Source organism: Oryctolagus cuniculus, chromosome 4 (assembly GCF_051225735.1).
Source record: "Oryctolagus cuniculus isolate XC-2025 breed Fujian yellow rabbit chromosome 4, ASM5122573v1, whole genome shotgun sequence".
Taxonomy (NCBI): Eukaryota; Metazoa; Chordata; class Mammalia; order Lagomorpha; family Leporidae; genus Oryctolagus; species Oryctolagus cuniculus.
In genome coordinates this window covers 29,138,606-29,163,649 of record NC_142870.1, presented here as the reverse complement: position 1 = coordinate 29,163,649, position 25,044 = coordinate 29,138,606, and the positions used below count along the sequence as shown (strand labels likewise).

The following is a 25,044-nucleotide window of genomic DNA, read 5'->3' as shown; positions in this document are numbered from 1 at the left end:
GTTCAATCCCCAAACGCGTGAAATAGCAGGGGCTAGGCCAGGACGAAGCCAGGAATCAGAAACTCAATCCAGGTTTTCCACAGGGAGGGAGAGATCCAAATAACTTGAGCTGTCACCCGCTGTCTCCTAGGGTGCATTTTAGTAGGCAACTGGATTGTAAATAGAAGTGCTGGGACTTGAATGTGGCACACTGATATGGGATGTAGGCATCCCAAGCTGTCTTTATGATTTTTATTATTTTTTTAATTTTAGGGGCTGGCGCTGTGTTGCAGAGGTTAAAGCCCTGGTCTGCAGTGCTGGCATCCCATATGGGAGCTGCTCCACTTCTGATCCAGGTCTCTGCTATGGTCTTAGAAAGCAGTGGAAGATGGCCCAAATTCTTGGGCCCCTGCACCACATGGGAGACCCTGAAGTTCAAGGTTCCTGGTTGTGGATTGTTCCAGCTCCAGCTGTTGCGGTCATCCGGGGAGTGAACTAGCAGATGGAAGACTTCTCTCTCTGCCTCTACCTCTCTGTAACTCTGCCTTTCAAATAAATATGTAAATCTTGGAAAAAAATTTTAATTAGTTTTAAATAGACTCAATACAGGTCATAGATAGAATTTTGAGAGTATGATATTCTGGCAGAGGTCCTAAATAGCACTCTGGCCTCAGAATCAGCCCTTAAGGCATTCAGATCTGGCTGAAGAGCCCATGAGAGTATTTTAGGCATGGAAAGCCAAGACACTCTGGGGGAAAAAAAAAAAACCACCTAAATGAAAGATCTCTGTGAGTGAGATCCCAGTGGAAAGAATGGGGCCATCAAAGGAGGTACCTTTCTCTGAAGGGAGGAGAACTTCCACTTTGACTATGACCCTGTCGGAATAAGATCAAAGTCGGTGAACCCAAAAGGCTTCCATAGCCTTGGCAACTCATGACTAGAGCCTAGGGAGATTACTGACGCCATAAACAAGAGTGTCAAACTGTTAAGTCAACAACAGGAGTCACTGTGTACTTACTTCTCATGTGGGATCTGTCCTTAATGTGTTGTCCAATGTGAACTAATGCTGTAACTAGTACTGAAACAGTATTTTTACACTTTGTGTTTCTGCGTGGGTGCAAACTGATGAAATCTTTACTTAATATATACTGAATCAATCTTCTATATATAAAGATAATTGAAAATGAAAAAAAAAAAAAGAGTATGATATTCTCAAGTTGTGTCTTAACTACTCACCAAACCTGCTCTATACCCCTATTTAAAAAGGCACACACATCAATTGAGTCACCAGGATCTTATTTCTTGCTTCTGGAGTTCTGGGACACAGGAAATATTAAGAATCAAAGATAATGTAAGATTCTCACAAAAATGACTATGGTAAGAAATTATAAGGTAATTCTAAGCACAGACTCTCTAAGCCCATAAAACAAAACCTTTGGTTACATAGGCTAACCACTGAACAGGACAGGTATTTTTAAAAACATCCACCGAAACTAGCAGATACCAAAATATTTATTTTATTTTTGTAAAATTAAAAATGGTAAACAAGCTTATATAGTTACACTTCCAAAGCAGAGAGATACAAATATATAAATTATTGCAGTTTTCAAAGAAAATATAACAGCCAAATGATGTCTAAATAAACTTTTTTGAAATAAATTTTTTTAAACCATGGCGGTTTTGTTTTCTTTTTCTGAAGTCTTAGCACAATTTTGTAAAAGAAATTTCTAACACCAAAGAGAGGTTAAATTAAATGACCATAGCATATGCTACTCAGATTTAAAACAAGATTAATACAGAAACATAAAAGTAGGAATGGCATTTGTAACAGAAATCACCACTAAATACTTTCTAAACTGCCTCTTTTGGAGGTAGCAAGGAGGAAAAAAAAGCCACTTATTAATGTAGCCATGTTTAAAGTGAGTAAGAAACCACCACTTATTAAAATTCCCTCTGCTTTAGGTGCAGTTGAGGGAAGTTTCACTACTTTTTTGGAAGAGGGGCAGTAGTCATCTCCATGTTTTTTGTTTCTACCTTGTTAGAATTAAAGTTGTGAAACAATTCAAAATGACTAAAATGCATCAGTAATGTGGACTCTTTTAAGCTAAAAATAATAATGAAAGTTTGTATTACAATCTAGGTGTTAAAAAGCTGTTAATGCTACAGAAATGCTGTAGCATGGTTCAGATCAAATTAACCACAGCCCAAAGGTGCTTACCACATTAGACTGAACTGTGACATAGCCATAACAATATCAACCATGAAAGGATGAAGGGAAATGAAAGTACTGAGACACAGAAGAGCGTTGATATTCCAGACAGCATTAGCCCCTCCTCTAGGAAAGCTTTGCTTTTACCAGAGCCTTTATTATCATGGTAAATAAACTCTTTTCTATGCCATCACCATAAAACTTAACTTGGCAAGAAAAACCTGTTGAGGTAAGTGTGTTATCTTGTACTGGTTTTCATCACACATTTCCTCAAATAATTATTCCCATCAATCTCAAGTTAAAATTGCAATCTAAAAATACTGAAATGAAATTATCTTTCCCTTACAGCCAGGTTGACAAAGGTATTTAAAATTTTTTCATAGAACATTCAGCTCCTTAAGTACTTAAAATACTCAAATATCTTATTTTATTGTAAGTAATAACAACATTTGTCAGTAAATGAACTGACACAAGTCAGGAAAAATAACACTACAAGAACTTTCCAATATAGTATTTAAAATTTTTCAAGAACATGTAAACCGACTTTTATGGTTACTAACCTGAACCTCCTAAAAAGCTATACAAATAATTTATTATTCAAAAATTCCTATGTAAGTCTAGAGCATATACATTTTGTATTACATTTTACAACATTAATATTGAAAGATTTCTTCCAAAATACAACCAAAACTGGTTAACATTAACATACATAGATCAAAAAAGCTTATTTAAAAAAAAACTAGCAAAAATTAACTGACAAATCTCAACAGTGTAAACACCACGGTAAAAAACATGAACAAAAAATGAGAGTACTTTTAAACCAAAACCATTTTCAGTAGCAAAGCATATGGTAAAATGAAATACCAAGAAATCTCGAGATACTCAAGATGACAATAAAATACATTTTAAGTTTTACTTTCTAACATGAACTTGATATTTAAAAAATAATCTCAATGTATTATAAAAATGGGCACTTTGTGGTGAAATGAACATATACTTTAACATCTCTTTGCTCCAACATTCGGCCTAAGAAACTACAGAAGAGAACAAAACACTATTCTGATGCTTAAATCATCTATTATTGGGGTCTCAAGTGCATGTCTTTTTGACTAATTTATATATTAATACTAGAATCAAAGGATAAGATGATAACCTCAAGGTAAATATGACTGACTTTTAGAGTAATTATAAGGCTTAACAGATTTAAACACTTTTTATATGGTCAAAATTACTTATGACTTTTTAAACTGTTTAGTTTTTCTAATTATGAAATATAATGAGTAAAAAATTAGTCTCATTTCACTCTCCTTAATCTTTCTTGTAAGCTCTGAAAATGTTAGAAATGGCTGAGTCATACATGAAATTTTCTTCTAAATCTCAAAAAGTACTAACAACTGTACAGAACAGCCAAGTATGAAAAGCAGTATTTGATGTTTCATGTTCTTTCAAGTTAGAACCCAGTCCCTGATCCTTATTTCTGCATACACAGTAACTGCATATTCAGTCAAGAAAACTAACATAAGAATATATGTTTACCAAATATTTGGGTAAATTGCTGGGTAAAATATTTCAACAAAAATTTTTTTTCCTAGAAATTCATCTGAGTAAGTACTAGTGTGAGTACCAGCACCACATACAATTTTTAGGAGCACCTTTCCTTTGAGAAGCATTAAGTAGAGATATCTAAATGAAATAAACCAGAGTACCCAGTTAAGACCTTAACACATGCACAATCCCACTCAACTCTTCAAACTCATTAGAAAAGCTACATATTTGCCAGGCAACTCTTTGAGAGATAAGCAAACACTGTCTTTGGATAACACTGTTGTAATTCAGGACTACACCATATGGCTCATATTCTGGAAATGTGTTACTACTGATATCAAATCTAACACATCCCAAACTTTTATGTCTGTCCCTAAGTCATCTAAAGAGAAGATCAACTGTGTGTATAAGCATACTGGCTGGTAACATTCTTAATGACTCATGCCAAAAAGAGTAAAGTCAAATTTGAAAATGTAATGCTAACAAGTAAGTACTAAAATACTTACTAGTATACTCAAAAAATGTCTTATTCAACACGCTAATATGGATATTTTCATATTGCACACATTCAATTTAAAGCTTGTTGAAACTAAGGCAATACACCACCCATCCCTACTCCTTGGATTTTTAAATTCATTTTGGGTGACGGAAAGAATTCAGAGAATTGAAAGTTATCCTTCAAAAGTTCTTTCCAAAAGGCTTGACAGTTATGTCATACTTCAAAGAAAAACCAAAACAGAATCAACAGAATATCAATAATCTCAGTCCAATTTGACATATCCTAGCCTCACAACAAGTTGCTTTCAACTAGATGGAAGTATTTCTTACTTAGTCAAATACTGTTTGTGTTGAAGCCAAATCTGACCCAGACTGCCAAATTTAAGGCAGAAGTCATTCTGTCTATAAGTAAAGCTGCCAAGTTTAATGGGCTTTTCTGTAGATTCTTTCAAGCAAAGGATCTACTTCCCAAGTACATTTCAAGCACCAACTGAAAACAGAATTTATAGTCCATTTTAATTTACACTGGTTATATGTATTTATTTACTATAACACACAATCAAAATTTATCTAGCTATTTATGACAGTCTATTGATTAAGAACTCTTTGGAAACATCATAGGTAACTGGGCTTTTTCAAAAATTAGGTTTTTTTTTTTGTGTCAAGCAATCTCTTTCCTCTGGATTCTGAAATTTAGAAAACTGCCTTACAAAGCTTTTGTTGAGTAATAATTTCAAGGGTGCTGATAACAAAATTTGGACAGTTTTTCTTGAATCTTTACCTCAAGTGTTACACAGAGTAATTTTAATTTTTTTTCAAAAATAGGACAATTCACAGCAATTTCAATATGAAGACAATTATTGTATTTGACTTGCAAGTGAGGCTTAACTTACTCTCTCCAAATTCTAACACATCAAAGTTATTAGAATGAAAGTGATAATGAAGTGTAAGTTTTCACTTCTATGGAGATAAATGGACATATATTAACTAAATGAGCATTTTATTTTGGAACTCAGAATATTAGAAAACAGTAACATAGTTTATTTATGTGGATATCTGCTTTAAAAAGTTAATTCCTATTCATAAATTATTAGAAGTTAAAGCAACTCAACTAGATAGTTTTCTACTTCAAAATACATTTATCTTTGGAAAGCAAGATAACAGTTATAAAAACACTGTATTAGAAGAATAAAATGCAGTGATCCAAAATATGGTTGAACACATTCACACGTGTGCATGAATATACAGAGTGACTCAAATACATATTTATAAAGAGAATGAAAAGATACCTAAAATAGCATTTTTATATATAAAATTTTTATATTAAAATATTGCTCATAATAAATAAGAGGTGACATTATGAATTCCATTTCCCTCTTAAAAATTATTTTTAGTAGTTCAGAATAAAAGAAGCTAGTTAATCTTCTGTTGTTTTGACAGGTGAATTACATTAAAATATGTTTAATAAAATCATACTAACAGTATTTTTAAGTAGTCACATGTGGTTAAAGGTAAGAGGGGTATTTAGTACTTTCAGGAGAGATTCTCAAAATGAAGGTAAATGATTAGAAGACTAGAGTATAATGATCTGCTTTATTTGACGAAGATGTTAAATAGTGCCCTGTTTTGCAAATTTAATGACCATAAAAAATTGACCATAACTTTCTGCAAACTTTTTCAAAGCTTTCATGCCTGGCAGACCAATCAATGGTACAGCATAGGAAGTCAGTGTACTGCTGAAGTTAGTTGTTTATGGGTAGGTGTGACTTCATTCCTGTTCGTCCCACTTGCAGACATGGTAATTTGGAATAGTTCTTGAGAAGCTGTTCAATGGCAACATGGCGGACATGGAGCTCTGAGGCCAAAGAATCTTTTTCTTGCACTTGATGTGTTAGCTCTTCAAAAACTTCTGTAAAGATTTAAAAAGTAGTTTCACGTTTAGTACATAGAAAGGTAATCTTACGATTTATGTTTCAAGTACTCTGACTGAAATGAATGCATTGTGCCTGTTTTCACAATGAAACTGCACTAAGGAGACAGTTGTGCTCTCCTCCAAGCCTATTAGGTTTTTTTTATATATACAAAAAATTTATTTGAAAGGCACAGTTAGACACACACACACACACACACACTCAGAGAGAGAGAGAGAGAGAAAGAGGTCTTCCACATGTTGGTTCATTCCCCAAATGACCACAATGGTTAGGGGTGGGCCAGAACAAAGCCAGGAGCCAAGGAGCCAGGAGCTTCTTCCATATCTCCCATGTGGGTACAGGGGCCCAAGGACTCAGGTCACCTTCTGCTGCTTTCCCAGGCAATTAGCAGGGAGCTGGATTGGCAGTGGAGCAGCTGGGACTCAAACCACTGCTCATATGGGATGCAGCCTTGCAGATGCTGGCCCAAAGTCTATCAGTTTTGATCATCCTCCTGGCAGTGGAATATCTCATCCTTTTCCATTAAGTGAAACTTAAAAGATCCATAAGCAATGATTACAGAGATGCACAGCACAAATAGTGGTTACCACTATAGCTAAGCCACTTCTTAATTAGAATCTGTAATTAGGGTCAATCAATATTTAGTATGACTTATAAATAAGACTTGTCAATTAGTATCAGGTTTACAAAACCTTTCTAAGAGGATTTGGAATCAGATTATCTGAATTTTTGAATCCTTCTACCTAGTTTTAGTCATCTCAGGCAAGTAACTTACATAACTATTACTATTATCATTATGAGAAGATGTAGTCAAGAACAATCACTAGTTTTGCAGTTAAAAAGTCAGGGACTCTTCATCTACTGGCAACTTAATGTCTCTGAAGTGCAATTTCCTCATTTAAAGGGGAATAAATTGTTAAGAAAAGGAGGCAACTGGAGAATTTATACACTGTTAACAAGGGCATCATATTTTATGATGATAAGGAATTATTTTGGGGCATGATAATGAGATTGTTTTACAGGAAATTTTGAAGACTTATGGGTAAAATAGTATGTTGCCAGGGACTGTTTCAAAATAATCCATGCTGGGGTTGGGGGTAGGGGAGGGATGAATACAAGTAAAGGGGAAGAAAAATTAGCTAAATTGGGTTAAGCTACCGTAACCTGAGACACCTGTATTCCATATCAGAGTGCTGGTTTGAGTTCTGGCTGCTCTGCTTTCAATCTAGCTTCCTACTAAGTAATTCTGGGAGGCAGCAGATGATGGCTCAAGTGCTTGGGAATCTTCTGCCCACACAGGAGACCTGGATGGAGTTCCAGACTCCTGGCTTCAGCCTGGCCCAGGTATTATAGGCATTTGGGGAATGAACTAGAGGATGGAAGATCTCTCATATCCTTTCTCTCTCTCTCTCTGTTGTTCTGCCTTTCGAGGAGATGAGAATGAATAAACATTTTAAAAAACACAGGACATTAAAAAAATTAGCTATGCTTTTGACAACAATTAAAGCTGGTAAAGATGTGCCAAGGTTTCATTATACTAGTCTTACTACTTTACTATGTGTTTAAACTTGTTCATAATTAAAAACAAAACAAAACAAAACACCAACAACAAAAAAAAGAGCTATTATCTTCTACCTAAAGACCTGTTTGGGAGCACACCAGCACAGTGCGGGGTATAATAGTAGTAGTAGAGTCAATAAAATGCTATGAAGAGGTAGACATTAATCATAGTCTTAACTTAGAAAAGAAAAATGGGTTTCTCCTTCAGTTCACAAAAAGTTGTTCTCTTATTTTTGCCCTGGAAACTCTAATAAACTACAAAAATCTCATTTTTAAATTTAAATGGTACTGAAGCCAAGGGTGCTCTGTCATAGATTTCTGGCATCAAAATTTTCACATGCAAAAAAAACTAAGATTGACTCTTTACCTTGGATTTGCTGTTGGAGCTTTGCATTCAGTTGTTCTACCTCACCAAAAGTCATCGAATTCACTGAAACACAAAAATATATTTATTGTTACCCCCACAACCTGGGGAAACAGACTCTGCATCACTAGTACAATGTCCTATGAAAAATTTTTTCCCACTTTTCTGCAACAAAACATTCCGAAGTACCCTAGGACTAACTAATTTTCAAAGTGAAGTTTTCTTTTACAAAGGAGAAGTTTTCAAGTCCTAATTACAACCCACAGGAGAAAACAGGTATTACCTGTTTCTCAATACACCACCAGTCTCCACTTGAAAGTTTCAAGCAAAAACTATGTAGTAGTGGGTCTGCTGGATTCTGGTTATCTCCTATTCTGTCTTAAACAAGTTCAATCACTACCCATTAAATTGGTAATTGACTGAGCATCACATAGTTCATGACTGGTAGTTTGAAAAGCACTACATGAAAGTACTGTGGTAAGTCTCCAAAAGTAACTTTTCTACCTAGTCTTACGACCATAAATAATTCACTGTACAGTCAAGAAATTGTGTGAAAAGATACTCAAGGGTTTTTTTTTTTTGGCTCTAATATTTTATTTAAAATTACCTAAGTTTCTTTGAGTTTTTGTAGAAATAGGCATAGAGAGAATGAGTCCTTATTTTTTCACTTTAATGTAAATGCACGAATTACCTTTGGCCTCAGATTTTGCCTTTGAAATGCCTCCCCCACCCTGTGCACCACACTCCCCTCAACTGGTTTTCTAGGAATGTGCAAATTTATAACATGACAATGAAAACTGGCCATTCAATAGTTAGGCCTGCACTTCTAAACTATATGAATCCTAAACATTTCAGTTAACAGTTTGTTGATTCCAGTCAGTTTAATCACTTAAAATGGGCAAATGATGCAAATACAGAACTTCAATGCTTAGGAAATATTCAGGAGTATTCCAGAGAATGTATGGTGAGTTTTAAGACATCTCATTTTTGCCAAGGTGAACTTATCATTTAATTACTATGGTTACTACTAAATCTACATCAAAATTCTAGACACATCACACATAATCAAACAGCAACAACACATGCCAATACTCAAACTACTCAATGTTTACCTTTCTTCTCATTTTACTTACATTCCTCTCTGCTGTAATGTAGATGCTGAGTTTGGACATCAGCCTCTGGATTAGAGATGGTCTCTTCTTTCTTCTGTGCCTGGGTACGCCCATGAGGCCACAATACATTGTTATGGCATATTGTGGCACCTGCGTCTTGTAACATAGCAAGCCCAAAGTCTGTATGTTCCCTCTGATCCAAAATTCTTTGAGTGCAGTTTGAATTGCCACCTGTACTTCCATCTATCCATTTTGCAGAATACTTTGGTACTTGGGAATCAAACTGTGGGAGTAATTTTTTATCTGGCTTATGCCTGAAATTAAACAGATGATGTTGAGGGGTTTTAGAACATTCAGAATCCGAATCCAGATCCTTATTTTGTGCATACTGAACAATCCAGTTTATTTTCTTACTGAAAATAGTTTTAACCTCTTCATAAGTACTTTTTGAAAGCTTAGATCGAGGACAATCCTGGTTTGCAATTAAATGGTATTTTTCAAAGCAGTCTTTATGGCCCCTTAATGATTTGGTGTGTAAGAGATTAGATTTTGGTACTCCTAAAGGAAAAAGAAAAAAGAAACAAAATATAAGAAAATTTTATGCTTTTTTAAAGTTACTTTAAGAATTTATGAATCTTAGTAAAACACAAGTCCTTGAGTTTACAAATTAATGGAAAAATATTAAAAAATATTGGTATTAATAACATGTGACCCAATAATCTATTTAAATTTAATGATATAGTTAATAATATTAAATTCTTATGGATAAGAATGCCTTTCTAAAAACTTAATGATTCAATTTTAATCTTCTCCATAGACATGTCATTGTATATAGTATGAAAAATACTACTAAATCCAGCAATTTATCCTTATAGACTCTTGACCTTTATTTTATAGTGTTTTCTTCACTAATGCTCCTAAAGTGCATACTTGCAAAAATTCTATTATTGGGCTCAATAACAAATGCTCAACAGTTTTGTTCCCAAGAAAAATTCGGTAAATCATGTTCTTGAATATCAGTTATCTTTTCACTGGGTAAAGATACCAGAACTGGAAAATTATACACTAATAAAAGTACTAAGAAGTCAACAAGCTGCTTAGATTTATTTTAAGAAAATGAAAGTGACTATTTTTCACATTTCCACTTTACACATACTAAAATAGAATACAATTTTGATAGTTTTTATCTTCTACAAGAAATGTATTACACACCACTATTTTTCATACAGTGACAAATTCAATTTGCCAAATAGCTAATATAATTCCTCAACTCACTGGTTGATATTTTGATTATCTACCTAAGTACAAGGAATATTCACATTACACTTTTAATACCTCAACTTCTTAGCAGAGTTTAACTATGTTATCACAATTGTTTTTTAAAACATAGGACATATTTTCAAATGTATAATAATTTCAAAATGTAAAATACATTCATAAATTTTCATAAGTTTAAAATAAATCATTAAAGTAAAATTATAAGCACTGCTTTAAAGGTGACTGAAGGTGATTTAAGAATGTGGAGTAGAAATTGCACACCTGTCAGAACAAATCAGTCTAAATCTGTACAACTCTGAAAAAGGAGTAAGCAGGGAGACCCACCCAAATGTCAGATTGTAAAAAAAAAAAAAAAGAAAAAGAAAAAAGTAGTTTTAGCTGACACATTAGGAAAAAAAGAATTTTGTATTTATCTTTTGCTTTAGAAATTCAAGTAATAGTTTTATTAATTCCAAACTGGCTAATAGTAAGATAATAAACTATCTCTACCTTAATGAAATCAGATACAAAACTGCTTGGAAATGTTAATTTGTTCTAAAAAAAATACAGCCATCAGCCAATGATGGGAGTTAGTGAAACTGTTTTTTGTCAACCAATTCTCTCACAAGCTACAGTAAGGTTTGTGAGCATACCTCCTGAATATTAATAAGTATATATAAACAATTGCTCTCACAAGGTAAACTCAAACATTTGAGCTTTGTTTATTCCAGTAAGCATAAAAATTGTTTAAGACCTAAAGCAAATTTCATACATATTTTATTTACTACTTTGCTACCTGTACTATATTATGTGAATGCATTTCTCTCTACTACTTAACTGTCTGACTTGGTCAAATTTCTAACAACATTACACTATTTAAATGCAGTCTCAAAACTCCATTGAAAAAAAGTATACATTTCACAAAGGTAAATTAACATAAAAAGGATATTTATAAGTCTGGGTTACTGAAATAAAAATATTAATGATAAATAAAATTATTAACAATTCTATGTTTTAGATTACAAATTAAGACAAAAAAGGAATTATCATAGGATCAAGTTTCCTTCTCTGGACACAGGTAGGCAGATAGGTCTTGAAATTTGCTTACTTTGCCAACTGGAAAGTTTATTGAAGAACTTCTTTACTTTCTGTAAACTCCTATAGGTCTCCTTGTCAACAGATGGCCAGCTAATCCCTTGAAATAGTAAATAGTCTCATTTTCACACCACTGCACAGCTCTGATGTGCAGCAACGTTTTAACTGAATTTGAATATAGGAAATTATAAGTTTCTTTTTCATTCTATATGAAAGCAAATACTCTAGCATATACAAATATTCTAAACTAGGGTACAGAAAGTAACTTTATCGTTACATTTTATAGATTTTTGGTATTTATATAAACTTCAGAAATTGTATCAAAAAAGACAAAAAAGTAACAACTAATGAAACTGCCACATCTACTATGAGAATGAAGACCATTCTCAGCACTCAGACTCTTGACAGTCCATAAAACATCAACATCAATTTGAAGGGGCTCACAGTTATTGGGATGGGCCCAGAGGAACGCTGTGGAGGGACTTCAATGACATCTGTGTAGAACTCAGCCTCCTTGGAAAGAAAAAGAGGTTCTTGGTTGACCAATGGTGGGAAAACAAAAAGGAACTGGCAACTGTTCGCACCATCTGTAGTTATGTACAGGATATGATCAAGGGGGTTACACTGGGCTTCCGTTACAAGATGAAGGCTGTGTGTGCTCACTTCCCCATCACCGTGGTTATTCAGGAGAATGAGTCTCTTGTTCAAATCCAAAATTTCTTGTGCGAAAAGTACATTCAAAGGGTTCAGATGAGGCCAGGTGTTGCTTGTTCAATACCTCACACCCAGAAAGATGAATTAGTCCTTGGAGGAAATGACACTGAACTCGTTTCAAATTCAACTGCTTTGATTCAGCAAGCAACAACAGTTAAAAACAAGGATATCAGAAAAATTTGAGATGGTGTCTATGTCTCTGAAAAAGAAACAGTTCAGCAGTCTGATGAATAAGATCTAAAAGTTGTCTGGCTACAGAAACAAGAATGCAGATTCTGTCTTGTGGTATTTTAATAATACAGTAAAAGATCTATTGATTTGAGACTTCAAAAAAAAGGTGACAACTAATAAAATTAATGACTAATTTTTGGATGTATACCAGAGTTTCAGTAACAGGTCAAAATATCATAAATATCTGAATAATAATGTGATCTTTTAAAGACTTTTTTTTTTTTTAATCCCAATGTTGCTTCTTAATGACTAAATTAACTTTCCTTCTCCTGGAATAATTTCTCCTAACCTTTATTGAAACCCTCAAATCAATCACTGGAACCAAGATAAGACCAAGACTATATGAATGTAAGCAATCTACTGAGAAGAACAGCAAATCACTATATAATAGTCAATTTACGGGCCGGCGCCGTGGCTCACTTGGTTAACCTCTGCCTGCAGCACCGGCATCCCATATGGGTGCCAGTTCTAGTCCTGGTTGCTCCTCTTCCAGTCCAGCTCTCCGCTGTGGCCCAGGAAGGCAGTGGAGGATGGCCCAAGTGCTTGGGTCCCTGCACCCGCATGGGAGACCAGGAAGAAGCACCTGGCTCCTGGCTTTGGATCAGCGCAGCGCCGGCCGTAGTGGCCATTTGGGGAGTGAACCAACGGAAGGAAGACTTTTCTGTCTAATTCTATCCGTCAAAATAAAACAAACAAACAAAACAGTCAGTTTAAAATAAATTTCAAACTCTTAAGTCATTTAGAAGGCAGAAGACATGAAAAAAAAGTGTCATAAGCAAGAAGAGTTGTGAACATACATTTAGTACAGCAATCTATTGGAAATTTCCACCTAGATGTGTCTATGGGCCCCTTAAACTCATCCTGCATAATGAAACTCTTCTTCCTCCATTCTCACCACTCAGACCCCAAACCTGATTATCTTACTCAATCTGGCAACAACTGTTCAAGCAAGAAATCCAGATACTTTTCTTGAGAGCTCTTCTCTCTAATTTGATGTTTTCCAGTTCATTTAATAGATATTTTTGCATAAATTCTAGTACCTACAACATCTTAAATGTGCTTCATCCCATCACCATTTCCACCACAGATTTGGGTCACTGTCAACCATGCCCTGTCTAGTTCTCATTGCTCCAAGAAGCCTTCTCCAAACAATACAATAAGCTGGGTTAGTTTATCACACCAGATTTTACAACTGCCTCTGGCCTGGCCTTTTATCTCCTGCTAGAAGTTCTGCTGAAAAAGAGACACATAGAGCGGACACTGTGCAGTAGCGGGAAAAGCTGCCACTGCCTGCAGTGCAGCAGCCCATATGGGCGCTGGTTCGAGTCCCAGCTGCTCCTCTTTTGATCCAGCTCCCTGTCAATGGCCTGGGAAAGCAGTAGAAGATGGCCCAAGTCCTTGGGCCTCTGCACCCACATGAGAGACCTAGAAGCAGCTCCGGGCTCCTGGCTTCAGATCAGCTCAGCTCTGGCCGTTGCAGGCATTTGGGAGTAAACCAGTAGATGGAAGATCTCTCTCCCTCTCTCTCTCTGCCTCTGCATCTCTGTAACTGCCTTTCAAATAATAAATAAATCTAAAGAAAAGAAAAAGGAATACATGTCCCTTAGTCACATGCATTCTCAGTGTCACGGTGCCTGGCATATGGTGGTTACTCAGGAAAAAGTCAATTAAACACAGAAAGGAAAAATTAAAACTACATTTAAAAAAGTCAAACCCAAACCTTATTATCAATTATCAGTCAAGGTCTATTGCAATGCAGTTTTGCCCATCCTAGCGAGGGAACCAGGATGCACAGTTCTGCCAGATGCTCAGTGGATAATTAACGGTATCTTTCAGTGATCATTCAATCTCCCAAGCAAAATCATCAACTTCTACTGAACTATACATTTTTAAAGTAGAAACATACATATCGTAGTATATATAAAAGGCAGCTTTTATTTAAAGTGTAAGCTCATTCGTCCTGATCTAGAACTTTGTTAGCTACGTCTCATACTAAAATTTTAAGACTTGACTAAATTTTAGTTCAATTTGAAATGACTTATTTCACAAATATACTTTAAAATATCCATGCAGTAGCAGAAAAAAACCTGAAAAATATATTATTTCACATAGTTGAACAATTTATTTTTAAAAAAATTTATTTATTTTGAAAGTCTGAGTTACAGAGAGAAAGGCAGAGGCAGGGAGAGAAAAAGATCTTCCATCCACTGGTTCACTCCCCAAATGGCCGCAACTGCCAGAGCTGAGCCAGGCCAAAGCCAGGAGCTTCGTTTTGGTCTCCCACATGGGTGCAAGAGACCAAGCACTTAGACCATCTTCTGCTGCTTTCCCAGGCCATTGGTAGGGAGCTGGATCAGAAGTGGAGCAGCCAGGACACAAACTGGCACCCATACCTGTTATGCCACAACGCTGGCTCAACAACTTATTTTTTAAAATAAAAAACTGACACAATAATTAGAAATATTGATGGGGTGCAGTGTGATTTCTGATACATGCATACAGTGTAAAATGGTCTCTTCATCATTTCTTTAGGAAAATTCACAATCCTGTCTTCGGGCTATTTTTGAAACATATTATTAATTGTAGTCACCCTACAGTATTAGAGAATACCAGAACTTAATACTCCAATAATTTACTTTTAATCTAGAAAAGGAAATGAGTAGTCCACTTAATTTGCATTAGCAACATTTGCATCAGTATCATTTTATAAACTCTTTGAAGGGATTTTATTTCCTTCCATCTCATCAGCTCAAATTAATATGGAGGAAAACAACAAATGCTATCATCAGAGATCCCAGGGAGTTTCCCAACTGACTTTTTGATTTTAACTGCATTTATGAATGTAAACATCTCCAACCACTAATTTGTTTTTGAAGCAGCTTTTGAAATGGAATGAACCTAAATGCAATTAAATTAGTTGATATTTTTGAGGAGCAGAGTTATAAGGAATTTCTAAACAAGTCCAACAAAGATTTTGCTAATTTTCTTGCTAATAAAAGTTTTAAAGGCCAATGCAACCGACATTGTAGCTATTACAAACACTACTTTAAAATAAATCTCAAAGATACTCATGTACTTTTTTGTCGCAAGGTCATTATTACCTATGAACCAATACTTTAATTGGCAACCATACTTCCTAATTAAATTTTTAAGTACTAATTCCTTCTGGACAAAAGTGTTTAGAAATTTATATAGGTTGTATTTCTTTATCAACAGTGGCTAATAAAAAGTAAGCTGTTCCTATTCAATGGTTCTCTTTATGTTTTTCCACTTTTATTCTTGAATTCTTATATATATCATTTTCATACATTTTGAAAACCCTCCTACTAACCCATCTGGTATTTTATCCTCACTTCTATTTTTTAGCTCCCTCTTTAAGATCAATTTGCTTTATGAAAACTTGGTTAAACCCATAGAAGACCAAAAGCTACTGAAATGGAGAGATTTATGTCTAATAACCATATAACTCTTTTAAAATAAGGGTATTTCCATGACTATATTTAATTTGCCTATCACGCAATCACAATTTTTTGTGTTAATAACCCAAATGGCACTAAAAAAATACCCACAAGTACCAAAACACAACAACCTATCACATATCCCATTACACTTGTCTTTACTCCTAGCCTCGTGAAGATGACTTTATGAGTTGGTGGTAATAAGATAATAAACTAAGCAATCTTTTCCTGATGATTTACCAGCTGGTCCTGTCAAACACCACCGTCTCTCAGTTGACTACACTGATAACTGAAGCTTTACAGTTCACACATTCTTGAATCTTATCATCTGATTGCCTTATGCATGCTCAGTGGTTGTCAATTAGACTTTATTTTGATTTTGGTTACATATTCTACTTTCCAGTTAAAAGAATGCCTTATGTAATTTGATGCTCCATAGGCAGACCAAATATAATACTGCAGTAGTGGGAGGTAAAAAGTCACAACGCACAGGTATCACATCAGGAGGAGCCTCGAAAGCACTAAGAGCCGTGTGCACTTCAACTTTTACCTCAAATTAGAGAACTGGCAGCAGGGGTTTTCCAGGTACTACGTTTGTGTGTTCTGTCTTAATGTTTAAATAAGGCAAGAAAATTTAGTTATGATTTAAGTTCCAGGTTAGTAACATGCTGTAAAAAATTGGTAGGTATATTGCCTTCAAACATGACAAACATTTGTGCAACATTTCATGCACTCTGCTTCAAAATCTTCTTTATGGAGGCTCACATTTTTCCCAGCTTAAATAATTTTCTAAAATTAAGGAGGTTTTGTTTCTGTGATCATCTTTTCTTAGCCAAGAAAGGGAGTACAAGTACCTTCATACGTATATTGTGCTTTCCATACTAAGTAGTAATCTTGTACCTTTTAAAGCAAGTGTTAACTGTAAAAATGGGAGGATAGCCAAATGCTGTCTTACTAGAGAAAGACTGAAAGGACTGAAATGTTACTTCTTTGTTTTAGGGGGGTGAAATCATTTCTGATAAAAGCAGAGGAAAAGCACTGTAAATTGAGGGTGCACGTCGATAGCCCAAAATATTGGATCAATGTGGTAGATGGGTTTTGCTTAGCCTGCAAATGTTTTAAAGACAGAAAAAAACAATAGCTTTACACATAAATTTCAATTTCTTAATTTTTCTTAAAATCAGAAGATATGGCAGCAATTAGGTCTTTCTGATGAGCAGCTATGTCTCTAAAAAGAGGGCATGAGCTCTTCAATTCAAAATAGTTCTTAACCTCTCCCTTAATGCACGTGTACCTGCAAACTCCCAGGCTCCTGTGCTATATTGTGTGCACTGATAGAGGGCTGGATTGCTGCAGTTATATACTCTTTGTCCCAACAATGCTTTGACCCAATTTGACTAGACTGATGAGCAAGCAGTAGCCAAGCCACAACTCACATAAGTTATTACAATTATTTCTACTGTCAATCTCTGCCATTTAGTTGGGGGGGGGGGTGCTCATATTGTCTACCCTGTCATGGTTACTGAGAGAGGGGAAGGCAAGAATGGATAGTTAAGAGTACTTACTTTCTTTGTAAACCCACAAAAGGACAGGTTTTTGCCTCTTTAGAATTTCTATCAGTTGTCCTTTATGTCTTAGACACTATGATGATAAAAATGCTGTATTTCCTTCCCATCACACTTTTCGCTAACTCATGAGCCACTTAAATGAGTGAAGAGTCTTGTTCAAGGTTTCAATATACTGTTTAAAACTAAGAGGTAATTACTTATCTCTGCCTTGGTAGCAGATGGAATCACAGGCAACCATACTAAGCCAATACACAGATGGGTTCATCAACTTGCTTTTTCACATTTTGAGAATTACAGCCCTAAAGAAAGATATACCAACAGGTGGTCTTTAGACAGCAGATTTCAGCTTTGAGATGTTTATGCCATTTTAAAAATTTTTTGTGTGCTAAAAGGATTAAGCAGTTAAAGCAGTTTAATATGATAAATGAACTATAAGGACAAATTTCAGTAAGCTAAGAGTTCACAGAGACAAGGACAAAAGATAAACTTCAATCTCAATCCAGACATCCAAAGTAGAAGTGCGTTCTTAGATTGATAGGATGTATAAATTTTAAGTGATTTATCAGAAAGAAAAGCTCTCTAAGTAAATTCTACTGTTTTATTCTAACAGTTGGGAATTGGGAAAATACACCTACATAACAACTGTTTATTACTGAAAGGGTACAAAAAAGTAACAATCTGCATTCAATTCTATTCCCTAATTTAGCTACCTGCTTTTTAACCAGCAATGTCAAGCAGAAGTTTCTATGACGATGGATATGTTCTTTTGAACCATCCGATACGGTTTTCACCAGACACAAGTGGCTATTTAGAAATCTGAAATGTAGCTAGTGTGACCAACAAAAAAAATACCATCATACTGTGGCTATGCTACTGAACTAGAGAAGACAGCTTCTTCATAGGTGACTGACTAGCAAAAGTGTACCTGGAAAGAAAATGGATGGAAAACCATCAAAATTTCTCCTGAAACCTTATTGATGATTAATGTGGGATACTAAGTTCCCAGTAGCACAGAACATATAAAGATGTATTTGTTTTTCTGGTACTTAAAGTACATCAAATTTAGATTCCAATTCTTTCTAAAAATTTTTTTAAATTTATTTTTATTTATGTGAACGGCAGAGACAGATCTTCCCTTGCTGGTTCACTTGGCAAACACCCATAATAGCCGGGGTTGGGCAAGGCCAAAGCCAGAAGCCTGGCATTCAATTCAAATTCTGGATTCCTGCTAAAGTGCACTCTAGAGGTATCAGGTGATGGCTTAAGTACTTGGATTCCTGGCACTTACGTGTGACCTTGATTAGAGTTCCAGGTACCTGGCTTCAGCCTGGCTCAGCCCTGGCTGTTGTGAACATTTGGGAAGTGAACAAGTGGCTAGAAGATCTCTCGTCTCTCCACCTTTCAAATAAATAAAAATAAATACATAAAAATAAAAAAAAATCCAGTGCATGTGGAATACGGAGACACCAACTTGCAGGAAAAAAGCATAAGTTTCCTAGTGATTGAAAAGCTAAAATGATAAATGTTACTTAAATAAATGATAGCCTGGAAAAATGGCTTCATAGTAACAACCTGAAGAATGGGAGCAAATAACTATGACAAATTTAGGGATTCAAAAGCAAGAAATGTGATAACTGTATAAACCCTTTGCTGTTCATTTCCTGAATTGCTATCTGCCCAGCTAAGGTTCTGATGGAGAAAATGACTTTTTATTCTCTCACAAGTAAGAAAAACAAAACAAAAAGCTGACTTGAAACCATTTACAAAACATCAGTTTTGAAACTCTATTTCCTTGCATATATTTGAAATACTGTTCCTGAAATTTTACTTAACTGTTCCTTAAATGTTTTCTAACAGTATCTAAAAAATAGAGATATACTAGCCAGTTAATTTGAGGCTTGTATAATTTAATTACTGTTGAAGGTAGTACATGATAAATCTGAGAAACAATCACAACTCACGAATGATGTGACAAAGAAAAATAAAGCTAAATAAGGTAGCAATAACTGATAAATCATACTGCAAAATACTGCAACAGAAAGAAGAAACTATAGTTCAGACCAATCTGAACTACATGCATGTAGTACTATACTAACAAGCATTTTAGCTGATTTGTTCTTCAACCACATTCCTACAACCATTTCTTTGAATAACTTCAATATACACAGAGACAAAGATAGGAAGTTATTGTTAAAACAACACATTGATTAAGAGTCTGAATTTAAGTTGGGATTAATACTTTCTTACAAAAATTATTTATTTGAAAGGCAGAGTGGGTAAAGCTACCAGTTGTGATGCCAGCATCCCATATGCGTGCTGGTTCGTGTCCCAGTTGTTCCACTTCCAATCCAGCTCCCCACTAATGGCTGGGAAAAGCAGTGGTAGATGGCCCAAGTTTTTGGGCCCCTGCCACCTACATGGGAGACTGGATGAAGCTCCTGACTCCTGGCTTCAGCTTAGCCCAGACTCGGTCATTGTGGCCATCTGGAGACTGAAACAGTGGATTGGAAGATCGATCCCTCTCTCTGTTAACTCTGACTTTAAAATAAATAATCTAAAAAACAGTGGCCAGTGTTGTAGCACAGCAGGTAAAACCTCCATCTGTGAGGCTGGCATCCCCTATGGGGACCAGTTCGAGTCCTGGATGCTCCACTTCTATTCCAGCTCACTGCTAATGCACCTGGGACAGCAGCGGAAGATGGCCCAAGTATTTGGGCCCCTGCACCCACATGGGAGACCTGGAAGAAGCTCCTGACTCTTGATTTCTGTCTGGCTCAGTCCTGACCATTGTTGCCATTTGGGGAGTGAACCAGCGGATGGAAGATCTGTCTCTCTTCTTCTTTCTCTTCCTCTCTATGTGTAATCTTTCAAATAAATAAATAAATTTTACAAAACTAAAACAAAAACAATCTTCTGATTATACATATGTCAGAAATATACCCCTCTTGACACATGACTGTATGTCTAAGAACGTTTTAGTAATGGTATACGGAAATCAAGCTAAACACTCATCAGTAGACTACTAGTTAACAAATTATGGTACAATAGTATGCAAAATTAAAGATAACTGATGTGGAAGCCGCACTGTGGCATAGTGAACTAAGCCTCCACCTGCAGTGACAGCATCCCAAATGGGTGCCAGTTTGAGTCCTGGCTGCTCCTCTTCCTATCCAGCTCTCTGCGATGGCCTGGGAAAGCATTAGAAGATGGCCCAAGAGCTTAGGCTCCTGCACCTACATGGGAGACCTAGAAGAAGCTCCTGGCTTCCAGCTGTTGTGGCCATTTGGGGAGTGAGCCAGCAGATGGAAAACCTTTCTCTTTCTCTACCTCTGTCTGTAACTCTATGTCTCAAATATATAAATAAATCTTAAAAAAAAAAGGATAAATGATGTAGTGAACTTTTACCTATTGACATGAAAGATGTTTGTAATATATTAAATGAAAAATCTGGTTATTAAATGGAATATATACATATACATATATATATATAGCCCAGTTTCATATTTTAAACAGAAATTACTCCTCTCCTCACATATTATTTTCAGAAAACTTAGAACACACCATAAATATTAACAGATTATTAGTAAATAGATGAGATTAAGATTATTTTTGTTTCCTATATTTTTATTTATTTATTTTTATTTGAAAGGCAGAGAGAGAAGACAGAGACACTTTCCGTCTGATGGTTTACTCTCCAAATGGCCACAATGGTTGGGTCAGGGCAAAGCCAGAAGCCAGGAAATCTATGCAGGTTCCCAAGTGGGTGTGATGGGCCATCATCTGAATCCTTTCCAGGCACATTAGTAGGGATGTGGATTGGAGTAAGAGCTGCAGGGAATCAAACTGGCACTCCAACAGGGGATTCTGGTGTCACAAGTGGTGGTTTAACCTGCTGTGCTATAACAATAACTCTCAGTTTTATTTTAAATCTTGAATCCACCTAACATTTATTTCACTGCCCTAGGAGTGAGGAGAAAATCCAGCTCTTCTTTCTCTCCCAAAAGCCTGTTCCCCAAAAAGAAATATTAAATGTAAGCTTTCTCTATTCTACTAGCACAAGGCAGGCTTTCACAAATACTTTTTAAATGAATACATGAATATTACATATAAAAGGATATATATACATTTATATTAATAAATACAAATTTATTCCTTCTACAAATATGTACATGCCTACTGTATGTGGATACTAAACTAGGCCTTGCATATTACAGTAGTGACTCAGACCCAGGAGGCTCACAGTCGAGAGGTAACAAGCAACCATATAGCAATACTTAGCACTCTTGCTGTGACACCCAAACACACTATCTGAAATATGACATGTTTTAAAATGCTATAGAGTCGACCTTCCAAGAAAGGAGGATCAGGTTCTAAGCAAGAAGTAAAAAAAAAAAAAAAAAAAAAAAAAATCACAGATTCCCTAGGGACATCTGTTCAGCCAGGAGCAACCTGGATTCCTTATTTCCTGTACTTTTAAATTTTAAAAAATTGAATTTATTTTGAGAGGCAAAGAGAGAGAGTGAGCTCCAATCTGTTTATTCATTCCCCAAATGCCCATGACAGCTAAAACTGGGCCAAGCCAAAGTATGAAGCTGGGAATTCATTCCAGGTCTCCCATGTGCATGGCAGGGACTCAGCTACAAGCTTTGTTAAGGAATTAACAAGTTAACCTAAAGAAAATGGCAGGGACTCATTAAAATGTTCTAAGACAATGAATGGCATGATCAGATTTGTATGATACAAACCATCACTTGCTGCCTCTGGGTGAGTATCAGCTGGAACTGGGAGCAAAGCCATGACTTGAACCAAGGTACCAACAAGACACAGGCAGGCTTAACCCCTAAGTCAAATGCTTACCTTTGTTTCCTGCATTCTTTTTCAATTAAAAAGAAAACTTTATTTTGGGAAAGGCATTTTTTCTTATAATTTTTTTTAAAAACTATTTATTTATTTAAGAGGCAGAGTCAGAGAAAAGGAGGAACACACATAGAGAGGTCCTGCATCCACTGGTTCACTTCCCAAATGGCCACAATGGCTGGAGCTGTGACAATCTGAAGCCAGGAATAAGGAGCTTCTTTCAGGTCTCCCATATGGGTACGGGGCTCAAGGACTTGGACCATCTTCTGCTGCCTTCCTAAGCCATTAGCAGAGAGCTGGATTGGAAGAGGAGCAACGAAGACTTGAATAGGTGCCCATGTGGGATGCCAGCGCCACAGGCAGAGGCTTAACCTAATATGTCACAGTGCTGGTCCCCTTATAATTTTAAGATTAATTTTTATTTGAAAGAGTTACAGAGGGCTGGCGCTGTGGCTCACTAGGCTAATCCTCCGCCTTGCGGCGCCGGCACACCGGGTTCTAGTCCCGGTCGGGGCGCCGGATTCTGTCCCGGTTGCCCCTCTTCCAGGCCAGCTCTCTGCTGTGGCCAGGGAGTGCAGTGGAGGATGGCCCAGGTGCTTGGGCCCTGCACCCCATGGGAGACCAGGAAAAGCACCTGGCTCCTGGCTCCTGCCATCGGATCAGCGCGGTGCACTCGCCGCAGCGCGCCGGCCGCGGCGGCCATTGGAGGGTGAACCAACGGCAAAAGGAAGACCTTTCTCTCTGTCTCTCTATCTCACTGTCCACTCTGGCTGTCAAAAAATAAAAATAAAAAAAAAAAAAAAGAGTTACAGAGAGAGGTAGAGACGGGGGGGTGGGGGTGCTTCCATCTGCTGATTAACTGCCCAGATGGCCACAACGGCTAGAGCTAAGCTGATCCACTCTGGAGCCAGGAGCTTTTTCTGGGTCTCCTATGCAGGTTCAGGAGTCCAAGGATTTGGGCCATCTTCTAATGCTTTTCCAGATCATAGCTTGATTGGAAGAGGAGCAGCCAGGACTAGAACCAGCACCCATATGGGATGTTGGTACTTCAGGATGAGGCTTTAACCCAATGTGCCATAGCACTTCTCTGCCCCTACCTTGCAATTTTTAAACTTTAAAACATTAAAAAAGAAATGCCTGAGAGGTATTTGGCGTATTGGTTTAGATGTGTACGTCCTACATTAGAGTGCCTAGGTTCCATTCTCACTCAGCTCCCTCTCCTGACCCCAGGTTCCTGCTAATTCAGACTCTGGGAGACAACAGTGATGGCTCAAGTAATTGGGAGACTGTTAACTGATGTGGGAGACCAGGACTGCATTCTTGGCACCTCAGCCCAGCCCTTGTTATTGCAGCCATTTGGATGAGAACTGTTTGTCGAATTAATAATAATAATAATAATAATAATAATAAAAACTTGTGAAAAATGCATTTTTCCTTGGGAAAAATCTTTTTACTCCAGGAAAATTAGACTCTAGGTATTGGATGTTCCAATGAACTAAGTGAAACAAAAAGATTAAGATACTGAAACAGTAATAGACACAATTCTAAAACACCCTAAAATTCTGAATTTTTTTTTTTTTAAGATTGTGAGAATTCTCTTAAATTAACAAGGTATCTAGCAAAGGAAAGAATTTAAGCCTCAAAAATCAAGTAGCCACTTCTCTCAAAGAAAATCACAACCACAGTAGAGCTTTAGCTGGCAGTCCTTATAGATTCAGACTTACAAAGTGAGTAGGGGAAAGATGTTGCCAAGTAAACAAAATCCATGCCACTGATTAAAGAAAAGGAAGCAAAAAAACCTGTGGTCAAAAGATTTGCTAGGCAGTTGCTACATGAAGGAAATGATGGATGCTATAGCAGAAAAACAAGTGAAACCATACAACACAAAGGTCAGCTCAGGATAAAGTCAAACCACCTCAATGCATATAAAGCACACTATTTTGCTAATGGACAAGCTGTTAAACATGCAAACACTTTTTTTTTTTTTTAAGAACTATAGCTAAGGGAAAGAAAGAAAATTTTTTTTAATTTTTATCTTCTTTAAATTTGTGAAATATGAGCATTTTTGTTTCTCGAACTACCTTTTTGGCCAATCTATCAGGTTATATAGAACCTCTACATAAATTGAGAAGAGTGGGAGGCAGGAAAAAAAAGGCCTTAAGAAGCACAAAATTCAACTGTTCCACATTCAGTTTCAAAATCTGAGAACTGTAAGATTTTAAATTGTTTTCCAAGATATTCATGATTAATATTTATTCCATCAGTTGGTTAACAAATATACTTGTAATGTACATCAACTTTTTTTGGAGAAGCTTCTGATACATAAGAATTATATTTTATCTATATTGTAATTTTATTTTTCTACTTTGTAGAATTATAGCCAAATGTTAATTGATCAGAAAATAACCCAAAGTCACATGGTAGAAATGATAAAGGATACTTTAATTAAAAAAAAAAAAAAAAAAAAAAAAACAGAAGTGTTCTCAGAGTAAACACTATTACCAGTGTTAGTGATAAAGTAGTAAAAATATAAAAACTTTTGGGGCTGGTGCAGTGGCTCACTTGGTTAATCCTCCGCCTTGTGGTGCCAGCATCCCATATGGGTGCCGGGTTCTAGTCCTAGCTGCTCCTCTTCCAGTCCAGTTCTCTGCTGTGGCTTGGGAGGG

General features: G+C 36.2%; 1 protein-coding gene and 1 pseudogene across 3 annotated transcripts in view; one reads left to right on the top strand and one right to left on the bottom strand.

Annotated features, from left to right (window-relative positions):
* Window positions 1-1,480: 1,480 nt before the first annotated feature.
* C4H21orf91 (chromosome 4 C21orf91 homolog) overlaps window positions 1,481-25,044 on the bottom strand; it is a 40,190-nt gene continuing 16,626 nt past the window's right edge. For all 3 annotated transcript variants that reach the window (XM_008267139.5, XM_008267142.5, XM_008267140.5), the window contains exons 3-5: window positions 9,220-9,756; window positions 8,090-8,152; window positions 1,481-6,140 (exon numbers count right to left, since the gene is read on the bottom strand). In XM_008267139.5, coding sequence (XP_008265361.4) covers window positions 5,974-6,140; window positions 8,090-8,152; window positions 9,220-9,756 — 767 coding nt within the window. In that variant the 3' untranslated portion in view covers window positions 1,481-5,973. The remainder of the gene's footprint in view (window positions 6,141-8,089; window positions 8,153-9,219; window positions 9,757-25,044) is intronic.
* Window positions 11,795-12,640, top strand: LOC100350098 (large ribosomal subunit protein uL6 pseudogene; annotated as a pseudogene).